Below are 23,997 nucleotides of genomic sequence, written 5' to 3'. Positions count from 1 at the left end.
TCAGGAGATACAAACGAGGCAGCAGGTTGATCACATCTCCATCTGATCCCTGGCTGTACATTCTAGACCTTCACAATGCAGAGTGATCTATTCATCATCATCAAACCTCTGCACTATTTTCAGAGGCTCAGTGTCAGCCTTTGCAGCAGCTGAGCCTGTGGAGAAGAAGGGAAGGAGTTTCCCTTCCCGGCTGCTGCCATCAGCAATGGTGAAAGTGTACAGAGCTGCTTTCTTACGGACATTGTAAAACAACAGCTGCTTGGCTGAGATGTCCAGGAAGATCCCAATCTTTGGCAGCTTCCCACCCACACTCAAACGGGTCCAAGGCTCTGTGAAGGCCCAATACTCTCGCCCATCTGTACACCCCATGACCCAGAAGCCATTCTTTGGAGACAGAGTCAATGTCCCTTTGCGTGTCACAGATTCTCGGGCAATACCCAAGGCCCAGCTGCTTCTCTTGCCAACATCCACTTCCCAGTAGTGTCTCCCAGATGTGTATCCTTCCTTTGCCAACACATAAAGGTGGGAATCAAATCTCTTCTCATTCCTGGGCACAGTTCTTATGGTGCCGGTATCTTTCACACTCTTCCCATTGTCAGAGATTTCCAATCTGGGGTGGGCCGTGTCAGGATCCAGGGAGACATCCTCTGCAATGATCAAGTCAGGCCATAAGGAGCAGAAAAGACAAGGTCTGCTTCTCTGACACTTTCTCTTCTGCGTCCTCCTCCACCTCTCACTATTCCTTCCTCCACCTCCATATTTGCGTGCACCAGGCAGCCTCTTGCCTCACAGGACCTCTATCTTCTCCCTTCCCATCCCTCCCACATCCCTCCATTCCCATCCAGGGCTGCTGACTTAGTGAGTGACCAGGCTGCATACAGCAAAGGACAGGACCTCAGCCAATGTTCCTGTGACTCCAGCCTTCTGCACCAAGGAGGAGGCTGTGGAGCTGAATGCCCTCTCCCTCCATCTTTGAATTTTTGTGGGAATGGCCTGAGGAAAATGACTGGGAGTGGACCAGGCAGCTCCTCTTTGGGCAACGCCAGGATCAAAATTGACTTTTCCAAGACGATTGAGCAAATACTGTTCAATAACAAAAACTATTTGACAAAATAAAATTGGCCAAAGTAAATTCTCTATGATTGATAGAAACTGAAGAGGAAGCTGGTCAGATAATTGATCAGCCCTGCATCATATGAAACCCACCTGGAAATAAATTCAGACACTCACTTATAAGATATAAATACTGAAAACAAAGACACAAATCTTTCAGTATCTTTGCTTAAAACTCATGTACGGGAAGAGAGCCCATTAGGAGTGATGGTTGAGGAAGTGCAAATGTTTGGGGAGGGGCGGGGTGGGGGAGAGGCCAGGGCGGGAAACAGGGAGAGCACGCTCCCTAACCCATGGTGTATGCAGGTATAATGTATGACAAAATAGAGGTACCCCAGCTGGAATTTCATTTGGGTGTCATGATTAACTCCTTAGCAAAGTTGGAAGATGATTTTCAAACTTTAAAGATGATTTTCAAACTTTAAATTCTCCTCAATAACTAGGACAGCACCAGTCCAGGGTGCTTCTTTCACATGGGTTAGAATGGAAGAGTGATCTTCACTGCCAGTGATGAGTAAATGGTTCTTTCCTCACTTTACCCAACTCATCAATGTAAGAAACACCTGACACTGAACCAGCAAGGTGCAATGTTGTGAACTAAGGTCTTGTAGCTCAGCTCAGATTTACAGAAGAAGAGGTTGCTCCTGTAGTGGAGAAACATCAGCTCAAGACCCTTTTCCTGAAACACCAAAAGGGCAACACCAGGAGTGGGAGCCAGGAGCTGAAGTGGCCAATGCAAGCTGGTCATCCCTGCTCCCCACAGCTAAAATGGCTCCTGCCAGACATACACAGGGTCTTTGGCAGCACACAACAAAGAGAACAGTTATCACGCAATCCTTCCTCTGAGGGGTTTGCTCTTCAACCAGCTATCTGAGCTTGTCAGATACTTTTTTGAGGACCACACTCAGACTCAGAGTACTCACATGCATCATCTCCCTTTTGCTTACCTTTGTAGCGCTGCATTTTGAAAAGCTCTGTGGGAAAAAGAAAAAAACAGGCAATAGGTGCATTTGCCAAGCATGATACTCTCCTGTGTACTAAGAAACAGCTTACGCTGCTGACCAAGGAGACTGTGTTCTCCCGTAATAACGTGCTTGTTCTGTAAGTTGGAAAAGACATCAAAAGGCCTGGTGCCATCCTCCAAAGAGAGCAAGGCCTGAGGTGACCAGAATGCTCAGTCTTTTAGCAGCAAAGATTGTAACAAGATCCAGAACATAGGTAGGAACTCTGGAGCAGTAAAAAGAAGATGCTATGCTGATGGCAAGGGAAAAGGGATAGAGAGACTATTGAAGGAGGCATCTCTGGTTTGCCGTACGGTGTGAAGAGTTCAAAGCACTTTATTGGAGCCATGTACAGGTGGGACTTTCCCCTTAGAAAAGAACAACAAGAAGCTGAACTTTTTTCCCTGCCCAGGAGGACCCAGCCCCAGAGCACACTGGAGCATGAACGGTGCAGTTCATGAGCTGTTTAATCAGGAAGGGGACACAGCCCAGGGCAAGATGGTGGTGGTATCTCAGAAGACAAACCAGCATGGATTGGGCACTCCTGAGTCAGGGGCAGGAGAACAGGGCTTGCCTAAGGGCTGAGCCGGGTGGGCAGGACGGAAGGGTGAAATCACACCTCTCCATCTTTCCTGCCAGAAGGGATGGGTTGTAGAAGAGGAGTGGCTTGGTCAAGAGGAATGTGAGTGGGTAAAGGAAAGAGATGGAGGCAAGACTTGGAGGTGGACACATTCTCCACACCTGCGAGTCACAGGGGCCCATGGTACTCACTCCCTTAAAAAAAAAGGGAGAGAAGACAGACCTTGACAACCCTCATTCAACACCTTTGTAGTGACGTGTCTCACTGCTGCAGTATGTGAGCTACTTGCCAAGAAGGGTCTCTCCAAACCCTTCTGTGTTCAGGAGGTGCAGAGGCCTCGCAAGCGGGACGGTTTGTCTGTAGATGAGCTAAATCTACAAACAGATGGAGGTCTTCTTGGCAATGGCTATGCTCACCTAATTGGCGCTCCATGTCTGCTCTCAGGATATCCAGGTGCTCTTCTGTGGACCCCTGCATGTTCTGAACAGCTGTTTCCTGTGTTTGTATTTGCTGAGAGATCTGCTGGAGGTCCTTCTCTCGAAAGGAATCCGGGGCCCTTGCTGTGCTTGCTTCAGTCATCCTTCCTGTGAAGAAAGACCGGTGCCCTGTGAGCCTTCCTGAAGGCTCGACAACTGACAGCTGCACAGAACAATGGCCTGGGATCAACCCCGCCATCTTCCCTCCCTGCATCGGGGAGCTGTCAGAGACAAGACTGTTGGTCATAAGGAAGGTGAATGGAAAGAGCAAGAGAGAGATGGAGGTAGCGCTTGGAGGTAGACACCATCACCTCTTCTCAGTGTCACTGAGAGCCCGTGGTATGCACTCCCTTCCAAGACGAGGGAAAGAAGAGGGACCCTGACCCCCTGCAGTTGACACTAGGAGATTTCTCAGGACACAGGACACGAGGTACTTGCAAAGTAAGATCTGTCCAACCCCAAGCATAACGAGGAGACACAGAATGGTAGTTCAAGGAACAGTAGAGAGATATATATGAACAAGCATTTTCCTACAGAGAGGTGAAGGCCTTCTTGTCCATGGCTGTGCTCACCAAATTGGCGATCCATGTCAGCTCTGAGGTTCTCCAGGTCCTGCTGTGTTAACCTCGACATGTTCTGAAAAGCTGTCTGCAGCATCTGTATTTGCTGAGAGATCTGCTGGAGGGCCTTCTCTCCAAAGGAATCCAGGGCCTTTGCTGTGTTTGCTTCCACTGTCCTTCCTGTGAAGAAAGACCAGTGTCAGTGGGACAATGATCTTACCTCCTCTGAGGTGAGGCATTTTACTGCATTTGGCACAAGGCCTTTCCTGTTAGAAATCATAACCAACGACCAAGAAGCAGCTGAACTTGTTTCACTGCCCACGAGGAGCCAGCCCCAGAGCCCACTGGGGCACCAACGGTGCTGGTCATTATGATTTTTTTCGTGGAAAAAGACACTCTCCGAGGCAAGATGGTGGTGGCAGTTCAGAAGTCACACCAGCACTCATTGGGCAGTCCTGAGGCAGGGGCAGGAGAGCAGGGCTTGCCCAAGGGCTGAGACCAAGCTTCCTCCCTCCAGCTCTAACTCTGGGCCTTTCCCCCTGCCCCAATCCTGCCCTCCCTCAGGCGTGCACCTCCCAGGCGCTAAGGGCACATGGGCTCTGGGGAAGTGGGAAGAGCCTTCCGCCTCCATTCGACTGCTTTGGACAGCTTGAGTGCTGGAGGAATGGGAAAGAGCACGGGCCCTGTGAGCCTTCCTGAAGGCTTGACGAATGACAGCTGGACAGAACAATGGCCTGGGATCAGCCTCTCCATCTTCCCTCCCTGCATTGGGGAGCTGTCAGAGACAAGGCTGTTGGTCATGAGGAAGGTGAATGGACACAGCGAGAGAGAGATGGAGGGAGCACTTGGAGGTAGACACCATCACCTCTTCTCAGTGTCACTGAGAGCCCGTGGTATGCACTCCCTTCAAAGACGAGGGAAAGAAGAGGGACCCTGACCCCCTGCAGTTGACACTAGGAGATTTCTCAGGGACACAGGACACGAGGTACTTGCAAAGTAAGATCTGTCCAACCCCAAGCATAATCAGGAGACACAGAATGGTAGTTCAAGGAACAGATAGAGATATATATATGAGCAAGCATTTTCCTTCAGAGAGGTGCAGACTTTCTTGTCAATGGCTGTGCTCACCAAATTGGTTCCCCATATTGGCTTTGAGATTCTCCAGGTCCTGCTGTGTTAACCTCGGCATGTTCTGAAAAGCTGTCTGCAGCATTTCCATTTGCTGATAGAACTGCTGGAGGTCCTTCTCTCGAAAGGAATCAAGGGCCCTTGCTGTGTTTGCTTCCACCATCCTTCCTGTGAAGAATGACCAGTGTCAGTGGGACAATGATCTTACCTCCTCTGAGGTGAGGCATTTTACTGCATTTGGCACAAGGCCTTTCCTGTTAGAACCAAGAACCAAAGACCAAGAAGCAGCTGAACTTGTTTCACTGCCCACGAGGACCCAGCCCCAGAGCCCATTGGGGCATCAACGGTGCTGATTATATCATTTTTTTCGTGGAAAAAGACACTCTCCGAGGCAAGATGGTGGTGGCAGTTCAGAAGGCACACCAGCACTCATTGGGCAGTCCTGAGGCAGGGGCAGGAGAGCAGGGCTTGCCCAAGGGCTGAGACCAAGCTTCCTCCCTCCAGCTCAAACTCTGGGCCTTTCCCCCTGCCCCAATCCTGCCCTCCCTCAGGCGTGCACCTCCCAGGCGCTAAGGGCACATGGGCTCTGGGGAAGTGGGAAGAGCCTTCCACCTCCATTTGACAGTTTTGGACACCTTGAGTGCTGGAGGATTGGGAAAGAGCACTAGCCTTGTGTGCCTTCCTGTAGGCCCTGATGAATTTTCAAAGGCCAGGTGGGCAGGACAGAAGGGTGACATCAGACCTCTCCATCTTTCCTGCCAACAGGACTGGCTTGTAGAATAGGAATGGCTTGGTCATGAGGAACAGGAGTGGCAAAAAGAAAAAGATGGAGGCAAGACTTGGAGGCGGACATCTTCTCCACACCTTGCAGAAATAGGGGCCTGTGGTACTCACTCCCTTAAAAAAAAAAGGGAGAGAAGAGTGACCATGTCAGCACACATTCAACACCTTTGTGTTGACGTGTCTCACTGCTCAAATACGTGAGCTACTCGCCAAGAAAGGTCTCTCCAACCCCTTCTGTCTTCAGGAGGTGCGGAGGCCTAGTAAGCGGGACTGTTTGTCTGTAGATGAACCTTATCCATCAGACAGGTGAAGGCCTGCTTGGCAATGGCTCTGCTCACCTAATTGGTTCTCCATGTCTGTTCTCAGGATCTCCAGGTGCTGCTCTGTGGACCCCTGCATGTTCTGCAAAACTGTCTGCAGAGCTTGAACTTTTTCAGAAATGTCCTGGAGCTCTTTCTCTCGAAAGGAATCCGGGCCCCGTTGGGTGCTTGTCTCCACTGTCCTTCCTGTGAAGAAAGACCAATGTCACTGGCACAATGACCTTGCCTGCCCTGAGGTGAGGCATTGTCCCACTTATGGCTCAGGGCCTTTCTTTCCCAGAAAGAACCAAAAAACAGCTGAACTTGTTTCACTCTCCAGGAGGACCCAGGATGTCACTGGCACAATGACCTTGCCTGCCCTGAGGTGAGGCATTGTCCCACTTATGGCTCAGGGCCTTTCTTTCCCAGAAAGAACCAAAAAACAGCTGAACTTGTTTCACTCTCCAGGAGGACCCAGGCCCAGAGCCCATTGGAGCAGGAACGGTGCAGGTCATTACTATTTTCTTCCTGGAAAATGACACTCTCCAAGGCAAGATGTTGCTGGCAGCTGAGAAGCCAGACCAGCATGGACTGGGCAATCCTGAGGCAGGGGCAGGAGAGCAGGGCTTGCCCTAGGGCTGAGCCCAAGCTTCCTTCCTCCAGCTCGAACTCTGGCCCTTTCCCCCTGCCCGAATCCTGCCCTCCCTCCGGCGTGCACCTCCCAGGCGCTAAGGGCACATGGGCTCTGGGGAAGTGGGAAGAGCCTTCCAACTCCAGTCACTTGCTTTGGACAGCTTGAGAGCTGGAGGGATAGGGAAAGAGCACAGGCCCTTTGTGCCTTCCTGAAGGCCCTGAAGTCTTCTCAAGGGCCAGGTGGGCAGGTCGGAAGGGTGAAATCACACCTCTCCATCTTTCCTGCCAACAGGGCTGGCTTGTAGTAGATGAGTGGCTTGGTCAAGAGGAATGGGAGGGGGAAAAAGGAAAGAGATGGAGGCAAGACTTGGAGGCGGACACCTTCTCCAGAAACAGGGGCCTGTGGTACTCACTCCCTTCAAAAACCAGGGAAAGAAGTGTGACCATGTCAGCACGCATTCAACACCTTTCTGTTGACGTGTCTCCCTGCTCAAGTATGTGAGCTACTCGCCAAGAAAGGTCTCTCCAATCCCTTCCGTCTTCAGGAGGTGCGGAGGCCTAGCAAGCAGGACTGTTTGTCTGTAGATGAGCCTAATCCATCAGACAGGTGAAGGCCTGCTTGGCAATGGCTCTGCTCACCTAATTGGTTCTCCATGTCTGTTCTCAGGATCTCCAGGTGCTGCTCTGTGGACCCCTGCATGTTCTGCAAATCTGTCTGCAGTGCTTGCACTTGTTGAGAGATCTGCTGGAGATACTTTTCTCGAAAGGATTCTAGAGCTCGTGTGATGTTTGCCTCCACTGTCCTTCCTGTGAAGAAAGACCAGTGTCAATGGGATCTTGCCTGCCCGGAGGTGAGGCCTTGTCCCTCTTATTGCTCGGGGCCTTTCCTTCTAGAAAGGAATAAGAAGAAGCAGATTTTTTTTTGCTCCCCAGGAGGACCCTGCCCCAGAGCCCATTGGAGCAGGAACGGTGCAGGTCATGACATTTTTTTTTCCCCGGAAAAAGACACTCTCCAAGGCAAGATGTTGCTGGCAGCTGAGAAGCCAAACCAGCATGGACTGGTTACTCCTGAGGCAGGGGCAGGAGAGCAGGGCTTGCACTAGGGCTGGGACCAAGCTTCCTTCCTCCAACTCTAACTCTGGCCCTTTCCCCCTGCCCGAATCCTGCCCTCCCTCCGGCGTGCACCTCCCAGGCGCTAAGGGCATATGGGCTCTGGGGAAGTGGGAAGAGCCATCCAGCTCTTTCCAGTTGCTGTGGTAGCTTCAGTGTCGGAAGGCTGGGGAAAGATCAGGGCCCTGTGTGCCTTCCTGAAGACCCTGAATCCTTCTCAAAGGCCAGGTGGGCAGGTCGGAAGGGTGAAATCACACCTCTCCATCTTTCCTGCCAACAGGGCTGGCTTGTAGAAGATGAGTGGCTTGGTCAAGAGGAACGGGAGTGGGAAAAAGGAAAGAGATGGAGGCAAGACTTGGAGGCGGACACCTTCTCCACACCTTGCAGAAACAGGGGCCTGTGGTACTCACTCCCTTCAAAAAACCAGGGAGAGAAGAGCGACCATGTCAGCACGCATTCTACACCTTTCTGTTGACAGGTCTCCCTGCTCAAGTACGTGAGCTACTTGCCAAGAAAGGTCTCTCCAATCCCTTTCATCTTCAGGAGGTGTGGAGGCCTAGCGAGCGGGACTGTAGATGAGCCTAATCCATCAGACAGGTGAAGGCCTGCTTGGCAATGGCTCTGCTCACCTAATTGGTTCTCCATGTCTGCTCTCAGGATCTCCAGGTGCTGCTCTGGAGACCTCTGATTGTCCTGCAAACCTGTCCGCAGTGCTTGCACTTGTTGAGAAATCCGTTGGAGGTCCTTTTCTCGAAAGGAATTCAGGGCCCGTTTGATGTTTGTCTGCACTGTCCTTCCTGTGAAGAAAGACCTGTGTCACCGGGACCTTGCCTGGCCTGAGGTGTACCTTTGTCCCACTTATGGCAGCTTGAGTGCTGGAGGGAATGGGAAAGAGCGCAGGCCCTGTGTGCCTTCGTGAAGACTTGTCAAAGAACAGTTGGACAGAATGATGGCCTGGATTCTCCCCCCTCCATCTTCCCAGCCGGCACTGGGGAGCTGTGGGAGACAAGACTCTTGGTCATGAGGAAGATGAATGGACAAAGCGAGAGAGAGGGATGCAGGACTTGGAGGTACACACCGTCAGCCTTTCTCAGCATCACAGAGAGCCCATGGTACTCTCTCCCTTCAAAGATGAGGGAGAGAAGAGGGACCTTGGCCCCCAGCAGTTGACGCCAGGAGATTTCTCACTGACACAGGACACGAGCTACTTGTTAAGTAAGGGCTGTCCAACCCCTTCCACCTTCAGTAGGTGCGGAGGCTTAGCAAGTGGGACTGTTTGTCTGTAGATGAGCTACATCCATCAGACAGGTGAAGGCCTGCTTGGCAATGGCTCTGCTCACCTAATTGGTTCTCCATGTCTGCTCTCAGGATCTCCACGTGCTGCTCTCTGGACCCCTGCATGTTCTGCAAAACTGTCTGCAGAGCTTGCATTTTTTCAGAAATCTGCTGGAGGTCCTTCTCTCGAAAGGATTCCAGGGCCCCTTTGATGTTTGCCTCCACTGTCCTTCCTGTAAAGAAAGACCAATGTCACTGGTACAATGACCTTGCCTGCCCTGAGGTGAGGCATTGTCCCACTTATGGCTCAAGGTCTTTCCTCCCAGACGGAACCAAAAAGCAGCTGAACTTCTTTCACTCTCCAGAAGGACCCAGCCCCAGAGCCCATTGGAGCAGGAACGGTGCAGGTCATTACTATTTTCTTCCTGGAAAATGACACTCTCCAAGGCAAGATGTTGCTGGCAGCTGAGAAGCCAGACCAGCATGGACTGGTTACTCCTGAGACAGGGGCAGGAGAGCAGGGCTTGCCCTAGGGCTGAGCCCAAGCTTCTTTCCTCCAGCTCGAACTCTGGCCCTTTCCCCCTGCCCGAATCCTGCCCTCCCTCTGGCGTGCACCTCCCAGGCGCTAAGGGCACATGGGCTCTGGGGAAGTGGGAAGAGCCTTCCAACTCCAGTCACTTGCTTTGGACAGCTTGAGTGCTGGAGGGATGGGGAAAAAGTGCAGGCCCTGTGTGCGTTCCTGAAGGCCCTGAAGCCTTCTCAAGGGCTAGGTAGGCAGGACGGAAGGGTGAAATCACACCTCTCCATCTTTCCTGCCAACAGGGCTGGCTTGTAGAAGAGGAATGACTTGGTCATGACGAATGTGAGTAGGTAAAAGGAAAGAGATGGGGGCAAGACTTGGAGGTGGACACCATCTCCACACTTTGGAGGCACAGGGGCCTATGGTACTCACTCCCTTCACAAACCAGGGAGAGAAGAGCGACCATGTCAGCATGCATTCAACACCTTTCTATTGACGTGTCTCCCTGCTCAAGTTGGTGAGCTACTCGCCAAGAAAGGTCTCTCCAACCCCTTCCCTCTTCAGGAGGTGCGGAGGCTTAGCAAGTGGGACTGTTTGTCTGTAGATGAGCTACATCCATCAGACAGGTGAAGGCCTGCTTGGCAATGGCTCTGCTCACCTAATTGGTTCTCCATGTCTGCTCTCAGGATCTCCAGGTGCTGCTCTGTGGACCCCTGCATGTTCTGCAAAACTGTCTGCAGAGCTTGCATTTTTTCAGAAATCTGCTGGAGGTCCTTCTCTCGAAAGGATTCCAGGGCCCCTTTGATGTTTGCCTCCACTGTCCTTCCTGTAAAGAAAGACCAATGTCACTGGTACAATGACCTTGCCTGCCCTGAGGTGAGGCATTGTCCCACTTATGGCTCAAGGTCTTTCCTCCCAGAAGGAACCAAAAAGCAGCTGAACTTGTTTCACTCTCCAGGAGGACCCAAGCCCAGATCCCACTGGAGCAGGAACATTGTTCTGTCAAGCATCCCACCTGGAAAGAGCAGGGGCAGGGAAACAACCTGTTTTAGATCCTAGAGAGGAAGGGATTCAATAGAGTCCAGGCTGCCCTGGTCTGAGCTGGGAAAAGCGCGCTGCCTGGGCAGCTCTGCACACTGGTAGCCTGGGGACCAGGACATCTGCATGGGGATATTCAAAATGACAAAGGACTTGCTGGAGGCCTTTGGAAGTGGGAATTTCTGGAAACATGAGATTGTTTCATCTCACTGGATCATGCCCTCATCCAGGATATGCTTCACTGTTTTAATAATGCTAAGGAGGTTTTTGTTCGCAGGCTGTGTGGAGCAATCCTGGCAATCAGCTGCATGGAAGGGAATATTCCTTTTGACCCTCAATGAAAGGTCTGGATTTTCTAAGTGCAAGACTGCAAGAGAGTTTAGGATGACAAACCCACACTTGAAGTCAAAGAGTGAAAAGGGATCCTAGAAGTGACATGCCATTCCCTCAAATTCAGCTGAGCCCAATCTTTTGGTATGCCGTAACCACCACTTACCTATCACCAGTCTTTCTTGGTCTCCTTCCCCTTTGTTCTGCTGTGACCAGTGTTCCTGAACTCGCCCAAAGGAATCTGCTCCTCGTCCCTGCTGCAGGGAATGCTCTCCCCCATGCATGGGGCCTGTAGAAAGAAGCCAGGACACCAAGGTAACCTCTTATCTGCAAGCACAAGGATCTCATGCCCAGGTGGTGAACGTCAGTGCAGTGGCAAAAAACCTTCCTGTCTTCCAGGAAAAGGCATGACATTAGGAAAGAGCCTAGGGAATGGTCATCACAAGACATCACCAAGGGAAGAGACATCTCCCTTCTGCCTGTGGATGACACCTGAGGAGATGGAAAGCTAGTGCCTGCAAGAGAATGGAGGGTGAAGAAGGTTTACTCCTGTGCTGGGCCAGCGGCAGATCGCTGTTGGTGTTTCCCTGTACTTCTGAAGTGGTCAGTCCCACAAGAGGGTGACAAACCCTCCCTTGCAGTCAACGAGTGAAAAGGAATCCCAGAAGCGACATGTCACTCCCTCAGCGACTTCACCTGAGCCTGTCCCGTGGAAAGCCTTCCTCTACCAACTCCAGCAATTACCTGGGCTAGGGTAGGACGTGGCTGTCGTCACTGAGGTACACCCTGCTGACCCAACTCACCCCACCCGGGAGGCCATGCCTTCTGCTCTGGACTGGAAGGGCTTCTGCAGAGAACATGCTCAGGGGGGATAGACCTCCATAAGCCTAGCTTCTCTCAGTGCTAACACATCACATCCCAGAGCTGCCCAAAGATGACCACAAGTAGAGGAATGGGACTCGCTGTACTTACTTTGGCCTTCAAAGAATTTCTTTAGTTCTTGGAAGCTGCGCTTCTCAGTCTCAAGTTCTGGTCAGCAGATGCATATGGAAAAAACAGATAAAAAAGGGAAACTTAACAGATATCTTTCCCTTGTGAAGCACAAGAACATACTGAACAGGTTTTGGGGAAGAATGTATCATGCAGATGACCCAAGCAACTTGAGGTCCTATAAACCAAGAACCTGACAGCAGTGCTGTGGGGCTTTTTGATCACCGTGTCCTGCCGCGGAGCCCCACTGCAGGTCTCCTGTGCCAATGAGCTGCCTGAGCTGCCACAGAGGTCATGGGCAGCAGCACGTGGTCTTTCCCAGGGAGACTGCAGGGGCCTCACTGTGGCCCTTCCCCTCCTGCCACCCCACATTGGGATGCTTCTGCTCCCTCACATCTCCTCCCAGAACCTCCCAGGACAGCTCTCCAACATGCCCTAGAGGTTTCTGAAGAATCCAAGTGCATTCCTGAGGATTGGCCTGCGATTTGGGGTTTTGCCTTTGTCACCAAATGGCAGAGCTCTTCTGGGTGGGAAAGAGCTTGGGAGGTGTCTGGTGAGTCTCCTGCTGAAAGCAGACTCTACCTTGAGGTCACAGCAGATGGCTCAGACCTTCCCCAACGGGGGTCCTGAACCCTTGCGAGGCTGGAGAGGTCAGCTTTGTATCTCCCAGCTCTGCTGCAGAGCAGAAAATCCACAGCCAGGTGGGAGCTGCACCTGTTGGAACCTCCACTGCTGATGGAAGGACAATGAGGAGAACTCCAACACAGTCAGAAGGGGATTGGTGCGTAAGTGTGTGTGGTGGTGGTGGTGATAGCTCTTGATTCCAACTATAGCTTGTGTTGTGAAGAGAAAAACAATGGTCAGGCAGAACATTGGGCGCAGGTTATGAGTTGCTTCTTCAACTGAAAAGAAGGTTGTGCAGAGGAGGCATGTAGGCCTGAGATCAGGAGAAGGAGTAACATAGGGAGGAGGAGCCAGCATTCCTGAGAGAGGTATGCTGTCACCACCACTTACCTGGTAGCAGTGTTTCTTGTTCTCCTTCCCCTTTGCTCTGCTGTGACCTGTGTTCCTGAACTCGCCCAAGGGAATCTGCTCCTCGTCCCTGCTGCAAGGGTTGCTCTACCACCTGGGTGGAGCCTGTAGAAAGAAGCCAGGAAACCAAGGAAACCTCTTATCTCTAACTGGGAGGACCTCACACCCAGGTGGTAAATGTCAGTGCAGTGCAAAAAGAACTCCCTCTCTTCCAGGGAAAGGCACAGCCATAGGAGAGAGCCCAGGGCATGGTCATCACAAGCCTTCCCCAAGGGAAGAGCATGCTCCTGCAAGCGGGTCACTAAAAAAGAAGAGCTGCAGGAGAAGGTCTGGCCTTACATCCTGGGCAGGATGGGATTCAGCACCATCCAGCCTGTCCCACTCTGCTGTGGGTCAGACCACCACCTGGCCTAGCACACTGCTCCTCCAGGCATCCTTCTTCTCGTCACCATGTGCACCAGGACATCTGCATGGGAATGCCAGCAAGAACAAAACACTTGCTGTAGGCCGTTGGAAGGGCAGTCTGTGGGGTGGTGAAAGTGCCAGATGCAAGAAAGGTCAAAATGCCACCAGGAGCCTCTGCCAAAGTTACCCATACCAGGGTCTTGGGGGGTGTGTCGATGTCCACAGATGCCTGACCCCCAGCCCTATCTGACACAGCTTCAGGAGCTACACCTCTTCCTTCCCTTGGATGTTCATGGTGGTCTTTCCATCAGCCCTAGTCAGCCCTCATGGGACCTCTCTGGATGCAGGCCCATTCCTGACACATGCACAGATGAAGCCGAATGCACAAAGCTCGAGAGAGGCAAGTCGTGTGAGCTCAGGAAAGCCACCAGGGAACGCTTAGTCCTGCCATTCTAAGAGCAACAGTTTCAGGGTGCTGTGGTGGCCCCTTAGGCATAAAACACCAGCCCAGGTTCTCCATGCTTGGCAGGGCCTCCCTCAAGCTTCCATCCCACAAGGAAAACCAAGTGCACAAAGGCAGCCCAGAGCGGGGCTGAGGACGCCAGCACCCTCCGTGACTACAGAGCTAGAACAATTGGCAGTGAGTAGAGGAGATGGGACCCGTATCCAACTAAGGCCACACAGGCGGGAGTCTATGGTGAAACCCTTTAGAAGATGGGAGGCACCACTCTCAGTCCTGGGAGAAAAGTTCAGCATGGGCAACGAGCACCCCTGGAGCGTGAGACCGCAAGATGCCGAGGAATGAACCCTCCTCTTTCACCACAAGAAAAGTCTACTGATCCCACCCTCCTCCCTTCCTTCTCCTGCAGAGAGCATGGTCAATCCAGCCTCTCACCTGTACGGGGAGACATCTCCCTTCTGCCTCTGGATGACACCTGAGGAGCACAGAATCACCGAATCTTAGTGGTTGGAAGGGACCTCTGAGATCATCGAGTCCAACCACAAAAAAAAAAAAAAAAAAAAAAAAAAAAAGACAAAAAAAACAACCCAAAACAACACCCCACACCACACCAAATGCCCACCAAAAACACCGCACCCACCAACTAAACCCCACACTCAACACCTCACCATAAATCAATAACCTTGGGCACTAGGGCATGCCCTGAAGAGCCATGTCTACACGTTTCTTAAATACCTCCAGGGATGGTGACTCACCACCTCCCTGGGCAGGCTGTTCCAGTGCCTGACCACTCTCTCAGTAAAGTAGTTCTTTCTAATATCTAATCTAAATCTCCCTTGCCGAAACTTCAGACCATTTCCTCTGGTCTTGTCGTTCGTCCTTTGGGAGAAGAGGCCAACACCTGCCTCTCTAATCCTCCTTTCAGGTAGTTGTAGAGGGCAATGAAGTCACCCCTCAGCCTCCTCTTCTCCAAACTAAACATGCCCAGTTCCCTCAGCACACAAGCCTTCCCCAAGGGAAGAGCACGCTCCTGCAATCGGGTCACCAAAAGAAAAGAGCTGCAGGCGAAGAGCTGGCCTTACATCCTGGGCAGGATAGGATTCAGCACCATCCAGCCTGTCCCACTATGCTGTGGGTCAGACCACCACCTGGCCTAGCATACTCCTCCTCCAGGCATCCTTCTTCTAGTGTGCACCATGTGCACCAGGACATCTGCATGGGAATGCCAGCAAGAACAAAACACTTGCTGTAGGCCGTTGGAAGGGCAGTCTGTGGGGTGGTGAAAGTGCCAGATGCAAGAAAGGTCAAAATGCCACCAGGAGCCTCTGCCAAAGTTACCCATACCAGGGTCTGGGGGGGGGTGTGTCAATGTCCAGAGATTCCTGACCCCCAGCCCTATCTGACACAGCTTCAGGAGCTACACCTCTTCCTTCCCTTGGATGTTCATGGTGGTCTTTCCATCAGCACTAGTCAGCCCTCATGGGACCTCTCTGGATGCAGGCCCATTCCTGACACATGCACAGATGAAGCCGAATGCACAAAGCTCGAGAGAGGCAAGTCGTGTGAGCTCGGGAAAATCACCAGGGAACGCTTAGTCCTGCCACGCCAAGAGCAACAGTTTCATGGTGCTGTGGTGGCCCCTTAGGCATTAAAACCACCTCAGGTGGCCCCAGCAGGGCCTCCCTCAAGCTTCCATCCCACAAGGAAAACCAAGTGCACAAAGGCAGCCCAGAGCGGGGCTGAGGACGCCAGCACCCTCCGTGACCACAGAGCTAGAACCATTGGCAGTGACTAGAGGAGATGGGACCCGTATCCAACTAAGGCCACACAGGCGGGAGTCTATGGTGAACCCCTTTAGAAGATGGGAGGCACCACTCTCAGTCCTGGGAGAAAAGTTCAGCATGGGCAACGAGCACCCCTGGAGCGTGAGACCGCAAGATGCCGAGGAATGAACCCTCCTCTTTCACCACAAGAAAAGTCTACTGATCCCACCCTCCTCCCTTCCTTCTCCTGCAGAGAGCATGGTCAATCCAGCCTCTCACCTGTACGGGGAGACATCTCCCTTCTGCCTCTGGATGACACCTGAGGAGGTGGAAAGCTACTTCCTGCAAGAGAATTGAGGGTGAAGAAGGTTTACTCCTGTGCTGGGCCAGCGGCAGATCGCTGTTGGTGTTTCTCTGTACTTCTGAAGTGGTCAGTCCCACAAGAGGGTGACAAACCCTCCCTTGCAGTCAACGAGTGAAAAGGAATCCCAGAAGCGACATGTCAATCCCTCAGTGACTTCACCTGAGCCTGTCCCGTGGAAAGCCTTCCTCTACCAACTCCAGCAATTACCTGGGCTAGGGTAGGACGTGGCTGTCGTCACTGAGGTACACCCTGCTGACCCAACTCACCCCACCCGGGAGGCCATGCCTTCTGCTCTGGACTGGAAGGGCTTCTGCAGAGAACATGCTCAGGGGGGATAGACCTCCATAAGCCTAGCTTCTCTCAGTACTAACACATCACATCCCAGAGCTGCCCGAGGATGACCACAGGTAGAAGAATGGGACTCACTGCACTTACTTTGGCCTTCAAAGCGTTTCTTTCGTTCTTGGATGCTGCGCTTCTCAGTCTCAGGTTCTGGTCAGTAGATGCATATGGAAAAAAACAGATAAAAAAGGGAAACTTAACAGATATCTTTCCCTCGTGAAGCACAAGAACATACTGAACAGGTTTTGGGGAAGAATGTATCATGCAGATGACCCAAGCAACTTGAGGTCCTATAAACCAAGAACCTGACAGCAGTGCTATTTTGGGGCTTCTTGATCACCGTGTCCTGCCGCGGAGCCCCAGTGCAGGCCTCCTGTGCCAATGAGCCGCCTGAGCTGCCACAGAGGTCATGGGCAGCAGCACATGATCTTTCCCAGCGAGACTGCAGGGGCCTCACTGTGGCCCTTCCCCTCCTGCCACCCCACATTGGGATGCTTCTGCTCCCTCACATCTCCTCCCAGAACCTACCAGGACTATCTCCTGCATGCCCTGGAGGTTTCTGAAGAAGCCAAGTGCATTCTTGAGGCTTGGCCTGCAATTTGGGGTTTTGTCTTTGTCACCAAATGGCAGAGCTCTTCTGGGCGGGAAAGAGCTTGGGATGTGTCTGGTGAGTCTCTTGCTGAAAGCAGACTCTACCTTGAGTTCACAACACAGGGCTCAGGCCTTCCCCACCGGGGGTCCTGACCCCTTCCGAGGCTGGAGAGGTCAGCTTTGTATCTCGCTCTGTTGCAGAGCACAAAATCCACAGCCAGGTGAGAGCTGCACCTGTTGGAACCTCCACTGCTGATGGAAGGACAAGGAGGAGAACTCCAACACAGTCAGAAGGGGATTGGTGCCTAAGTGTGTATGGTGGTGGTGATAGCTCTTGATTCCAACTATAGCTTGTGTTGTGAAGAGAAAAACAATGGTCAGGCAGAACTGTGGGTGCAGGTTATGAGTTGCTTCTTCGACTGAAAAGAAGGTTGTGCAGAGGAGGCATGTAGGCCTGAGATCAGGAGAAGGAGTAACATAGGGAGGAGGAGCCAGCATTCCTGTGACACGTTTTCTGTCAAGACCTCTTACCTATTACCAGTCTTTCTCGGTCTCCTTCCCCTTTGCTCTGCTGTGACCAGTGTTCCTGAACTTGCCCAAGGGAGTCTGCTCCTCCTTGCTGCTTCAAGGGTTGCTCTACCACCTGGGTTGAGCCTGTAGAAAGAAGAGAGAAAACCAAGGAAACCTCTTATCTTTAACTAGGAGGATCTCACACCCAGGTGGTCAATGTCAGTGCAGTGCAAAAAAACTCCCTCTCTTCCAGGAAAAGGCACAGCCATAGGAGAGAGCCCAGGACATGGTCATCAGAAGCCTTCCCCAAGGGAAGAGCATGCTCCTGCAAGAGGGACACCAAAAAAAAAGAGATGCAGGTGAAGAGCTAGCCTTACATCCCGGGCAGGATGGGATTCAGCACCATCCAGCCTGTCCCACTCTGCTGATGGTCAGCCCACCACCTGGCCTAGCATACTGCTCCTCCAGGCATCCTTCTTCTAGTGTGCACCATGTGCACCGGGACATCTGCATGGGAATGCCAGCAAGAACGGCCTTGCTGTAGGCCGTTGGAAGGGCAGTCTGTGGGGTGGTGAAAGTGCCAGATGCAAGAAAGGTCAAAATGCCACCAGGAGCCTCTGCCAAAGTTACCCATACCAGGGTCTTGGGGGGTGTGTCGATGTCCACAGATGCCTGACCCCCAGCCCTATCTGACACAGCTTCAGGAGCTACACCTCTTCCTTCCTTTCTTCGGTGGTCCTTCAGTAAGCATTAGTCAGCCCTCATGGGACCTCTCTGGATGCAGGCCCATTCCTGACACATGCACAGATGAAGCCGAATGCACAAAGCTCGAGAGAGGCAAGTCCTGTGAGCTCGGGAAAGCCACCAGGGAACTCTTAGTCCTGCCACGCCAAGAGCAACAGTTTCATGGTGCTGTGGTGGCCCCTTAGGCATTAAAACCACCTCAGGTGGCCCCAGCAGGGCCTCCCTCAAGCTTCCACCCTACAGAGAAAACCAAGTGCACAGAGGCAGCCCAGAGCGGGGCTGAGGACGCCAGCACCCTCCGTGACTACAGAGCTAGAACAATTGGCAGTGAGTAGAGGAGATGGGACCCGTATCCAACTAAGGCCACACAGGCGGGAGTCTATGGTGAACCCCTTTAGAAGATGGGAGGCACCACTCTCAGTCCTGGGAGAAAAGTTCAGCATGGGCAACGAGCACCCCTGGAGCGTGAGACCGCAAGATGCCGAGGAATGAACCCTCCTCTTTCACCACAAGAAAAGTCTACTGATCCCACCCTCCTCCCTTCCTTCTCCTGCAGAGAGCATGGTCAATCCAGCCTCTCACCTGTACGGGGAGACATCTCCCTTCTGCCTCTGGATGACACCTGAGGAGGTGGAAAGCTACTTCCTGCAAGAGAATTGAGGGTGAAGAAGGTTTACTCCTGTGCTGGGCCAGCGGCAGATCGCTGTTGGTGTTTCTCTGTACTTCTGAAGTGGTCAGTCCCACAAGAGGGTGACAAACCCTCCCTTGCAGTCAACGAGTGAAAAGGAATCCCAGAAGCGACATGTCAATCCCTCAGTGACTTCACCTGAGCCTGTCCCGTGGAAAGCCTTCCTCTACCAACTCCAGCAATTACCTGGGCTAGGGTAGGACGTGGCTGTCGTCACTGAGGTACACCCTGCTGACCCAACTCACCCCACCCGGGAGGCCATGCCTTCTGCTCTGGACTGGAAGGGCTTCTGCAGAGAACATGCTCAGGGGGGATAGACCTCCATAAGCCTAGCTTCTCTCAGTACTAACACATCACATCCCAGAGCTGCCCGAGGATGACCACAGGTAGAAGAATGGGACTCACTGCACTTACTTTGGCCTTCAAAGCGTTTCTTTCGTTCTTGGACGCTGCGCTTCTCAGTCTCAGGTTCTGGTCAGTAGATGCATATGGAAAAAAACAGATAAAAAAGGGAAACTTAACAGATATCTTTCCCTCGTGAAGCACAAGAACATACTGAACAGGTTTTGGGGAAGAATGTATCATGCAGATGACCCAAGCAACTTGAGGTCCTATAAACCAAGAACCTGACAGCAGTGCTATTTTGGGGCTTCTTGATCACCGTGTCCTGCCGCGGAGCCCCAGTGCAGGCCTCCTGTGCCAATGAGCCGCCTGAGCTGCCACAGAGGTCATGGGCAGCAGCACATGATCTTTCCCAGCGAGACTGCAGGGGCCTCACTGTGGCCCTTCCCCTCCTGCCACCCCACATTGGGATGCTTCTGCTCCCTCACATCTCCTCCCAGAACCTCCCAGGACAGAATCTGCTCCTCGTCCCTGCTGCAGGGAATGCTCTTCTCCATGCATGGGGCGTGTAGAAAGAAAACCAAGGAAACCTCTTATCTCTAACTAGGAGGATCTCACAACCGGGTGGTCAATGTCAGTGCAGTGGCAAAAAAACTCTGTCTCTTCCAGGAAAAGGCATGGCGTTAGGAAAGAGCCCAGGACATGGTCATCACAAGCCTTCCCCAAGGGAAGAGCATGCTCCTGCAAGCAGGATACCAAAAAAAAAGAGCTGCAGGCGAAGAGCTGACCTTACATCCCGGGCAGGATGGGATTCAGCACCATCCAGCCTGTCCCACTCTGCTGATGGTCAGCCTACCACCTGGCCTAGCATACTGCTCCTCCAGGCATCCTTCTTCTAGTGTGCACCATGTGCACCAGGACATCTGCATGGGAATGCCAGCAAGAACAAAACACTTGCTGTAGGCCGTTGGAAGGGCAGTCTGTGGGGTGGTGAAAGTGCCAGATGCAAGAAAGGTCAAAATGCCACCAGGAGCCTCTGCCAAAGTTACCCATACCAGGGTCTGGGGTGGGTGTGCCAATGTCCAGAGATGTCAGAAGGGGATTCGTGTGGCTGACCCCCACCCACCAGCTGACACAGCTTCATGAGCTACAGCTCTTCCTTCCCTTGGGTGTTCATGGTGATCCTTTCCTTGGGCACTAATCAGCTCTTATGTCATGGTCAGCACAGGCTCTCACCTGCATGGCCAGGAATATCCCTTCCACCTGTGGATGACTGCTGAGGAGATGAAATGCTCCTTCCTGCAAAGGAATGGTGAAGAAGATTCTTTTGCTGGTCCAGAGGCACTGCCCCCCAGAGGCTTTGCCCCACTTGTCAGATGGTAGTCCAACAAAGGGTGAGAAAGAGAGTGTGACTGCCCTTGCAGTCAAATGTGAAAGGAATCCCAGAACAGATGTGCGAATCCCACTTCATCTTCACTCAAGCCTGTTTTGCAAAGCCTTCTTCTACCAAGACTCTTCTGGAGTAGGCCTTGCCTCTTATCAAAGAGATTGAGAGGGATAGACCTTCACAGGCTCCTTTCCCTCCACAGAGATACTTGGAATCCCAGAAGATCCCAAGGATGATCACAGGCAGGACAAATGGTATCCAGGACACTTACCTGAAGCCTCATATATGTTTGCTACTTTTCACATGAAAAAGAAAAAGCGAGAGAAAAAGAGGAAACTTCACTAAGCCCTTTCCCTAAAGAACGACAAGAATCCATTGAACAGATTTTTGGAGGAACACATCCCTCTTATCCCATTCAGCCCTTTCAGGGAATCAGGGTTTTCCAGTGGGTCATTTGCCCCTCCATCCCTGTCTAAAGAGAAGAAATGTGGTTCTTACCAGGTTCCCCTGACATCTTCTCGTGCCTTCTGTTCTCCTGTTTCCTTTTCTCTGGATTCATTCTATAATGCAGGGAAAAAAGTAGCCATAGTTACGTGGTGGGCACAGGGCTAGAGAGCAGAAGGCAGAGTTGGTAAGATGTTCTGAGCACTCCCAGCTGGTCACTCTCCCACCTCGGGTGCAGCTGAGAATTCTCACAGCCAGGCACAGAGTTTCCTTGGTGACGATAGCACACGTGTCTGCAGAGCACAGAATGTGCTGGATACCAGCTACTGTTTTCCAGAGAGGCAGAGGATTGGGACTGTTGTCCACGTGCACATTCCTTCAGAGTAACTCCAGTCCTGGAGGTTACCATGAGCAGGAAATAGAGAAAAGATGGTGGTAGGCTGAGGACATTTGCTGTTTGCACGATGGCCACCCAGCTGCTCTCTCACTGCCCCCCTCCTCCAAGAATGGACAGGGGGGGAAAATAAGACAGAAAAGCTCCTGGGTTGACATAAAGTCTGGGAGATCACTTACCAGTTGCCATCACGGTTAAAACAGGTTTGATGTGGGGAAATTTAATTTATTGCTAATATCAAATAGAGTAGCATGGTGAGAAATAAAGACAAAACTAAAAGCACTTTCCCCCCACCCTCCCCTTCTTCCAAGGCTCAGCTTCACTGTTCCATTCCTGACTCTTATGCCTCCTCACGGGAGAGAAGATGTAAGAGCCTGTGGAAGGGGAGTTGTGATCATTCCATAACGTGTTGCCTCTACTCCTCGTTCCTCGGAGAGGAGAGGAGAGGAGAGGAGAAAATAAGTCAATACCAGTTGCCATCACGGTTAAAACAGGTTTGATGTGGGGAAATTTAATTTATTGCTAATATCAAATAGAGTAGCATGGTGAGAAATAAAGACAAAACTAAAAGTACTTTCTCCCCACCATCCCCTTCTTCCAAGGCTCAGCTTCACTGTTCCATTCCTGACTCTTATGCCTCCTCACGGGAGAGAAGATGTAAGAGCCTGTGGAAGGGGAGTTGTGATCATTCCATAACGTGTTGCCTCTACTCCTCGTTCCTCCTTACAGTTTCCCCCTGCTCCAGCGTGGGGTCCCTCCCACAGGAGTCAGCTCCTTCTGGAACCCCTCCAACCTGGGTCTGCTCAGCTTTGGCCAGCGGTGGGTCTGGTTTGGAGCTGGCAGGACCTGGCTGTGTCTGACATGGGAGAGCCTCTTCTCATAGAGGCCACCCCTATAACACCATCCCCACCAAAACCTTGCCACATAAACCCCATAGAGCAGTACTGTGTGACAACCTGGACAGGCAAAGCAGAAAGGCATCTGCAGGTGGAGATTCAGAGCACAAAGCTGGGGAAGTGTTCTGGAGGGTGTGCTGACTGACCAGGGACTATTGTCCCAAAGCTATGATAAGCCCTTGTGAAAATCATCTCTGAGTTCTGCAGGGAAACCAAAAGGCATTTTAAAGCATAAGGAAAAAAAAAAAAAAAAAAAAAGAAAGGGCAGAGCAGGGCTGGGAAGGGCAAAGCAGAGCAAAGGGCAGAAGGCCCTCCACTGGACCCGTTCCAACAGGTCCATGTCCTTCCTGTGTTGAGGACTCCAAAGCTGGACACAGCACTCCAGGTGGGGTGTCACCAAAGCAGAGGAGAGAGAGAAGAGGAGAGGAGAGGAGAGGAGAGGAGAGGAGAAAATAAGTCAATTCTACACCCAGCACATCTTCAAAGTCATACTGGGAAGCACAGCCAGATCTATACACAAAAATCAACAGAAAAATCCTTGCAGAAACAAGAATTGAACCCAAATGGATTGTTGATAGTGACACTTTTTCCCCCAGAGGACCATTCTCTCTCTCTCTTTTCCTCTCTGACCCCTGCCAGGAACAGCCATGCTGCTGATGCTGCTCCAGCGTGGGGTCCCTCCCACAGGAGTCAGCTCCTTCTGGAACCCCTCCAACCTGGGTCTGCTCAGCTTTGGCCAGCGCCCCTGTGTGCACAGCTTGGATGAAGGGAACAGGGGCTCCCTTCCACCCCAACAGCAGCACGGCACTCACGGCTTGTTCAGAAGCAAAGTAATTAAAAGAGACCTGCTTACCTGTCTTAATGAACGAAGGTGAACAATGATGTGGAACAGCTACTCTTTTCCTCCTTGACAGAGAAACTTCACTTCCACCTGCAGAAGGGAAGGACAATGGAAAGAAGAGTCAGGTACTGAAGTTTAAATCCAGCGTTTCTCTGCCCGACAGTCACTTCTCTGCCTGAAGTTCCTGTCTCATCATCCGTATGAGGGATACATTTTCTGTTGAAGGTGATTAGTTTCAAATGCAGCTTTGGTGTTATGGAGAGGTTTAGGACAAGCACATGACATGCTGAATGCTCACTCCTTAGCAGAAAAAGTGAACCGTTGGCAAAGCAGAAAGGCATCTGCAGGTGGAGATTCAGAGCACAAAGCTGGGGAAGTGTTCTGGAGGGTGTGCTGACTGACCAGGGACTATTGTCCCAAAGCTATGATAAGCCCTTGTGAAAATCATCTCTGAGTGATGTGGAACAGCTACTCTTTTCCTCCTTGACAGAGAAACTTCACTTCCACCTGCAGAAGGGAAGGACAATGGAAAGAAGAGTCAGGTACTGAAGTTTAAATCCAGCGTTTCTCTGCCCGACAGTCACTTCTCTGCCTGAAGTTCCTGTCTCATCATCCGTATGAGGGATACATTTTCTGTTGAAGGTGATTAGTTTCAAATGCAGCTTTGGTGTTATGGAGAGGTTTAGGACAAGCACATGACATGCTGAATGCTCACTCCTTAGCAGAAAAAGTGAACCGTTTTTCAGAATTAATGCTGGATTTTACCTGTTGTCAGGTAAAAAGATCTCCACGTCTTCAGTCTGTGGATCAAAGATGAACTTTGGGATTACCTTTGAACAGTGAAATTGATATGAAGAATGAAATATTAAAGATTAACTCAGGGTGTGTCCTTCCTGAAAATCACACATCATTTTGCTGTATGCCTGATGCTTTGCTGTCAGGTTACATAGAGAATGAG

At 51.7% G+C, this 23,997-nt stretch overlaps 1 protein-coding gene across 1 annotated transcript; it reads right to left on the bottom strand.

The window, feature by feature from the left end:
• Positions 1 to 23: 23 nt before the first annotated feature.
• LOC106898887 lies at positions 24 to 21,491 on the bottom strand. Its single transcript, XM_014960467.1, has 18 exons — positions 21,482 to 21,491; positions 19,150 to 19,206; positions 18,630 to 18,692; positions 17,325 to 17,447; positions 16,296 to 16,352; positions 15,776 to 15,838; positions 12,851 to 12,973; positions 11,819 to 11,875; positions 11,013 to 11,135; positions 10,137 to 10,304; positions 9,024 to 9,191; positions 8,313 to 8,480; positions 7,213 to 7,380; positions 5,980 to 6,147; positions 4,859 to 5,026; positions 3,077 to 3,278; positions 2,061 to 2,212; positions 24 to 647 (listed from the first exon to the last, which is right to left on the bottom strand). The coding sequence occupies exons 1-18, from the start codon at positions 21,489 to 21,491 to the stop codon at positions 88 to 90; spliced, it is 2,598 nt and encodes an 865-aa protein (XP_014815953.1). The 3' UTR covers positions 24 to 87.
• Positions 21,492 to 23,997: the final 2,506 nt, after the last annotated feature.

The sequence above is a fragment of the Calidris pugnax genome, unplaced genomic scaffold, assembly GCF_001431845.1.
Source record: "Calidris pugnax isolate Ruff unplaced genomic scaffold, ASM143184v1 scaffold565, whole genome shotgun sequence".
NCBI lineage: Eukaryota > Metazoa > Chordata > Aves > Charadriiformes > Scolopacidae > Calidris > Calidris pugnax.
This window is presented reverse-complemented; position numbering and strand designations above follow the sequence as displayed.

Coding starts and splice junctions, on each gene's coding strand:
- LOC106898887 (XM_014960467.1), bottom strand. Junction 17,448..18,629: donor GGAGATGTCTCCCCGTACAG/GTGAGAGGCTGG, acceptor TTCTTTCTACAG/GCTCAACCCAGGTGGTAGAG. Junction 648..2,060: donor CAAAATGCAGCGCTACAAAG/GTAAGCAAAAGG, acceptor TGATCATTGCAG/AGGATGTCTCCCTGGATCCT.